The 6,796-nt window shown below is 28.7% G+C and overlaps 1 protein-coding gene across 1 annotated transcript; it reads right to left on the reverse strand.

Moving 5' to 3' along the window:
* Positions 1-2,542: 2,542 nt before the first annotated feature.
* On the reverse strand, positions 2,543-3,771 carry LOC120075233 (thioredoxin H-type-like). The gene is made up of 3 exons (XM_039028446.1): positions 3,613-3,771; positions 3,044-3,166; positions 2,543-2,905 (listed from the first exon to the last, which is right to left on the reverse strand). The coding sequence occupies exons 1-3, from the start codon at positions 3,697-3,699 to the stop codon at positions 2,744-2,746; spliced, it is 372 nt and encodes a 123-aa protein (XP_038884374.1). The 5' UTR covers positions 3,700-3,771; the 3' UTR covers positions 2,543-2,743.
* Positions 3,772-6,796: the final 3,025 nt, after the last annotated feature.

Consider the following 6,796-nt stretch of genomic DNA (forward strand, 5'->3'; position numbering starts at 1 on the left):
TTTATTTAGGGAGGGAAATTCCCCTATTCTCTCAACCAACATGTGAGTGTGGGTGGTTATATTTGAGATTTTCTTTCTTCTTCTTTGTTTGACAAAGGGGGCAATATTCTAAAAAATTCCCAATTTTTCAATCTCTCTTTTACTCCTTGGATTCTCATGGTTTTGTACTTAACCAACCATTCTTGGAGAGGAAAACGTGAAGAAAAGTTCTTTAAAGGTAAGAGTTTCTTGAAACTCTAATTCTATTCTCTTTTTTATTATAGCATGTTGTGTGATTATGTATAAAGTTTGTATTCTGTAATTTATTTTATGTGTAAAATTAAAAATTGGAATCAATCCTCACTTTCGCTCAGGATCTTCATAGATTCCTTCAAATAGCACATTATCAAAGTCCAAATATCAAAGTAGTTTCCTAGAAAAATAAATATTTTAAAAAACTTAAATATAAAGTGAAATATAATTAAATTTTTAAATATTAAAATGACTCTTTTAGTAAAAGAATTACAAAGATGGAAATCAAATCTCTAATCTCAAAAGATGAAGTGCGTCAATTACCATCGACCAGATTTACTTTTAACAAAAACATGTATCATTGCTATATCGAGTGCTATAGGATATATCAATCTGACCATAACTTAACTGATATAAATTTATATTACCAGCCTTGATGTTAGAGGTTTTTGTAATAAAAAAAAGGGTGTCACTATCCTCAACTGAAAAACGAAAGTACTAATAAATAAATAATAAGTAGGACTTGAAGAGGTCAAGGAATTGGATTCTCCGCCATGGCCCACGTCTATGGAAGCTTTCTCTCACATACACATTTGGGCCAATTAAAATCACTGGGGAAATAAGGACAAAAAACCTTGTCCACTTGAAGAAAAAGAGGATGCTGGAATTCGGCCACGATTATTTATTATTACTATTATTATTATTATTATTATTATTATTAATTTTTTTACAATTACATACGATTTTTTAAAACAAAAATGTCTAAGCTGTTAAGTTAAACTCATATGAGTACAAAATTGAAGAGTTTTCTTTGTTCTTAAGTTGGATTAGTTATATAGATTGATAGGGCTATTAATACCTAATATGGTGAATTAAGAATCCTTTATAAACAATAACAATAAAGTTCAATTTCAAATCACTCTTTCTATTCGGAATAAAGGTTTATAAATAGATTGGTACCACTTAAAAAGGAACAACCTTCTAACATTTTAAAAGATATTTCAAAGTGTTTATCTTTATAATACTTTTAGTTGCTTCATATCTTAAATGTTTAACCTATTTGTACCCATAAATACTTTGTAATAAGTTGACAATTTTTATTATAATATTGACAGCTGTCAGCTAATACCCTGTTTGATAAAAAAAAAAAAAAAAAAAAAAAAAAAAAAAAAAAAATTATTCCATTTTTTGTTTTTATTTTTTTAAAAAAATTAAACATATTTTTTCTCTATTTTTTATAATGATTTTTATATTTATTAATTATAATGGTTGAATTCTTAATCAAATTCCAAAACAAAAACAAGTTTTTAAAAAGCTACATTCGGTAATTGTTTTGTTTTTTATTTTTCATTTTTAAAAATTAAGTCTATTTTCATCCCATTTCTTACATGATTTGCATACAATGGTTGAATTCTTAATTAAATTTCAAAAACAAAAACAATTATTTAAGAACTATTTTTTTAGTTTTCAAATTTTGGCTTGTATTTTAAACCATTGGTAAAAAATAGATAACAACAAAAAGTAGTGTCGCTTAATTTTTAGAAACAAAAACAAAAAATCAAATGGTTATAAAATAAAACCTATTTCTTTAATTCTTAAAATTTGGCTTGATTTTTTAAACCATCTACAAAAAGAATATAACAAATCAAGAAAATTAGAGGTAGAATGAATGCTTGTAGGCATGCATAATACTCGAAAACTAAAAACAAAAATTCAAATAGTTACGAAACGAAGCCTAAACAATTTAGTCAACATTCCTTGAGAAGTCTCTTTTTGAAGCCTAAAAGACCCTAGGACCAAAATACATTAGAAAAATCTTAAATTTAATATGTAATGAAATAAAACTGAAATATTACTGGCTAAAAAGATTGGAACATAAAAATGAAAGGAAAAGAAACCATAATGTATATAGTCTTGGATACAAAATATGCTTAGGAATAAATTATTCCAATACCCCACCTTGAAAGACATCTAACTTTATTCCAAGAGTATGCAGACACCTATTCATTCTTTTCCTCCTTTCATCCCATTTCCTCATATCAAAGGTCCCCTAAATCTTGACCAGAAAGGGACAAGTCTCCAAAATTTCAGATCTTATCTATCCTGATCAAGCACAACACATCATGGACAACCAAGAACAAAATACGAGAATTTCAAGCAACCACAAAACTTATAAGTCTTAAGACCCTTCCCAGCATGAAGACTTTCCTAAAGCTAAGGGGAAAAAAGAGAGAGTAAAGCAAAAGTAAACTACTTTTCTTATGTCCCCACACAAAAGAAGCCATCTCTAAACTTTTAAGCCACCACTGAATTGAATTCAAAAGCTCAAACAGCTAATTTATCATATATGTTAAATCTTATTATACATTTATTGTTCTACAAACATTCATTAAACAAAGTAAACATCTCAGACACAATGTCATGAAATCCACAAGTAGAACAAACCCGAAACCAGAATCATTAATACACCATAATAATAAGAAGAGAGAGAAAGATCTTCCAAGGTGACCATTTATGCACTAGAAGTAGCAGAAGCAGCCGCTGAACGGGCTAACTCAGCTACTTTATTCCCCAGCTGCACTTTGTCAGCACCCACAATCCTGTGAATTTCATTCTCATCTTTCAGGAAAACAAAGGTCGGCATTGCATTAACCCCGTACTTCTCAGCAATTTCCTGCAAAGAGACAGGAGCCATTGTTTGTTAAAACAGGAACAACTCAACAAAACAGTCTCATTCCATTGTATCAACAATTTCCCGAAGCAACAAAGAGGGCATAATACGGTAGGCTGAAAAGGGCTTAAATTTCGTTACTTTAACTTCATCGACGTCCACTTTCAGGAAAATGACATTGACGTTCGCCTTAGCCAACTCTGCGAATATTGGAGCAATGAAACGGCATGGTGGACACCAGGAAGCAGTAAAATCCACCACAATCTAGCAAACAAAATTTTAGAAACATTAGGAATTATAGATCTGAAACTAAATATAATACAGTGAAGTTTTGCTTATGGCATCATCAAGTTCAAAGACTTGTTCTAAAACGTCACAAAACGAATAACAGAGAAAAATTAATTCAAAACATTCCATAAGTCCTTAAGTCCGAAGAAATTAAACTAATAACTAGTCAAATCTGAAGAAATTGAACTAATAACTAGACCCAGTCATATGTAACTATCAGAAACCCTAACGAATCGATGGCGAGTTTTCCCAAATCATTAAACAGAACATTCTCCAACAATAACAATGATAATGCAACAACAATCGTTGAGACATGAAAAATGTTCAGATATACCTACATACCAGATCCAAAATTTCATCGAAATCACATAGAAATGAATCAAGTAGTAGAAATGGAGGATACTAAAAAGCGAAAATCATACCAGTTTACCCGCTTCGTTTCCTAGCTTGACTAACGTATCAAATTCTTCAACCTTATGAATTCCAATCACTTGCCCTTCTTCAGCCATTGGTTCAACCAAGAATCTGTGTTCTTCTGCAAAAGTCTACGCTGTATTTGAAAAAGAAGCGATGAACAGAGACGATAAGGGGGAGGAGGGCTTATATAGAAGGGTGGGAATGCATTTTTACCAAAGTACCCTTACGTTTGACTTTTATTACGGGCTAACCGTGTGGATGAATAATGTGAATGCATTTTCTCCTTAATAATGCGTTTTCCCCAATGGAAATGGGAAAATAAATAAAGACTTTGAATAAATAAATAAATAAAGCAAAAAGAATACAAAATAAAGACTTTGAATTCAATTTTTATTTTTAAATGTCAATTTTCACATTGTCATTGGCCTACGTCGGTTGATTATTTTAATAATCTAGAATAAATCCAAACTTAATTCTAGAATTTGAGATCAACCCTATTTCATAGGGTTTAAACATGATAAAAACCATTTTCAATCTCTAACTTTTTTATAAAAGTAATCGTTTAGTTACTAAATTTTAGTCTATAATCATTTATTTCTTATGTAAGTTCAGTGACTAAATTGTTACAAAATTGAAAATATATGGACTAAATCGTTACAAACCAAAGTTTATGGACTACATTACTTCACAAAAGTTTAGAGACCAAAAATATTTTTAAATCTTTAACTATTTTAAGACGTATTTAAAAAAAAACATTTTAAGAGTGTAAAAAAAAGTTTAATTCAAGACACATATTTTCATTAAAAAAAAAAAAAAAGTTAAAAGTTCCAAAGTTTTTACTCCAAATATAGTTGAGGTCAGGAAAAAATGAAATAAATAAAACAAAATAAGATGTTGAATTTAGATGAGATATTTAATATGCCATTTTATCTATTTGATTAAATTAAAACAATGACTAAAATGATTTTTTAAGCAAAATTGAGAGATTGAAATGGGACATTCAAAATTTTAGAGACTACAATGAAACAAGTATTGAAATTGTTTAGTAATAGGTAAATAAAAGGTTTAAATTATATTTTAATTTTTTATTATAAATTCATGTTCATTGTGGTTTCTAAATTACTTTCAAAAGGTTTATTATAGTCTTAATGTTTTCATTTTTTTTTTATCCATTTAAGTCTTTATATTTTCAAATATATATATTCACTGTTTTAAATTCTACAATTTTTGTTAATCTAATTTTGTATACAAAAGTGTCAATATAACACTATAATTATAATTTTTTAAATGTAGCCACAACTTTGTACTAAAACACATTATGCGTAGAATATGTGTAATTTAGATTTGAAAAAAAAGTAACTAAGGCCACAATTGGTAATCATTTTGCTTTTTGTTTTTTATTCTTGAAAATTAAACCTATTTCCTCCTATTTTTTATATTAATTTGTATATTTTTAAAATATAATAGTTGAATATTTAGCCTAATTCCAAAAATAAAACTATTTTTTTAAGTTTTCAAAATTTGGCTTGATTTTTTAAACTATTAGTAAAAACAGATAACAAAGTAAGAAATTTAAAGATAAAATTAGTGTCTGTATGCTTAATTAAAAAAATAATAATATATTAAATTATCAAATGGAGCCTAAATTAGTCTTTTTTTTTTAGTACAACAACAAAAAAGACTTGTTCAAAATATATTATGCAAATAATAAAAATTACAAAGGAACTTCCATTAAGCTAGTTTTTAAGTCTAACTAATTCAAATTATTTCAATGTTTAATTATTATTTTTATATATCTCCCGACAATAATTTTTCGTTAAAAGAGAATTTGCTAGCAAAAAAAAGCTTCTAATGTTGTCTGATGCCCTTTGCTCAACAAAAATGGAAAATTAGACATTGTAAAGGATCGGAACAAAAATAAACTACGGCTAAAAGCATAAAATTACACCATTGACCAATTGGTAGTATATAATCTATGTTGACGTCAAATTTTGAATAGGAAAAATGCACATTACCTTCACGTGATACTAACAGTAAATTTATTTCGCACGCGTGTGATGTTTGTCACACATACTCCAATGCTTAAGTCAGAGAATAAAAGAATGTGAAAACTAAAGAGTTTGAGAGTGGAACTCAAGTTACCTAATGTGAAACTATAATTATGGATTTATAGAGGTGATCGACCGATTGATCTAGTTTTTTTTTTGCGAGGGTTCCAAAGTCACTTTAGGATGATTAAGTAACCTATCCCGTAAAAGGGCGAGCATGGTTTCATGTTTCGCTAAGGTTGATTGAGGCCGACCATCTCTCCCTAGGCCCACTTTGGTCCTATGATGAAGCTTTGGGTTTGGGCATATCAAACATGCTTATTAGCTATTTTGCTAAGGTTGATCTCAGTCGAGTACATAAATTTGAGCTTTGGTACGAACTAACCCTCTTCCCTAAGTCTATTTTAGGCTTAGGGTGCTATTTTTGGTCCAAATTTTATTATTTTCCCGACCTTCTCGATTATACTTTTTGATCCAAAATCACTCCTAATAATATATAAACTCAAATGAGTATACGAAGAGACTGGAGATAGGTTGGGAAAAAGCCAAATGCATTGGATTATGTGTTATAGCCTATAAAAAAGTTTATTTCAATACTATGCTAGTAAGTTACATCATGTCATTTAAAAGTGATATGATATATATATATATATATATAAAAAATGACAATTTTTGCTAATATTAATTAATAAAACAAAAGTGAGAGTACTGAAAATTTCTCAATGAGGACAAACGAAAGGTGTGAAAAATAGGCCGATCATTTGGTAGGTTTTGGTGTGGGCTTCTCTCACGTGTGAATTTGGGTCCATTAACGTGTAAATTTTTTAAAAGGGGAAAAATCTACTCTAAATAATTATTTATATATATATATATAAGAGCAAAATCAATTTAACCTTATAATTGACATATATTTTGTCTCCCGGGAGGTTGGATCCTCTTCCTGTGCCAAAAGAAATCGAGAATGTTCTTTTTTTTTTTTTTTTTTTTTTTTTTTGTCTCAATAGAATGTAAATGCTAGCTTAGAATGAATCTTGACAAGTTTTGAGTGCCACTACAATATATTCTTGGAGATAAGGACTTTATTTGAGAATATTCATTAAATAATAAGCTGAAAAAAAAACTAATTTTTAAATGCCACTAA

Source organism: Benincasa hispida, chromosome 4 (assembly GCF_009727055.1).
Source record: "Benincasa hispida cultivar B227 chromosome 4, ASM972705v1, whole genome shotgun sequence".
NCBI lineage: Eukaryota > Viridiplantae > Streptophyta > Magnoliopsida > Cucurbitales > Cucurbitaceae > Benincasa > Benincasa hispida.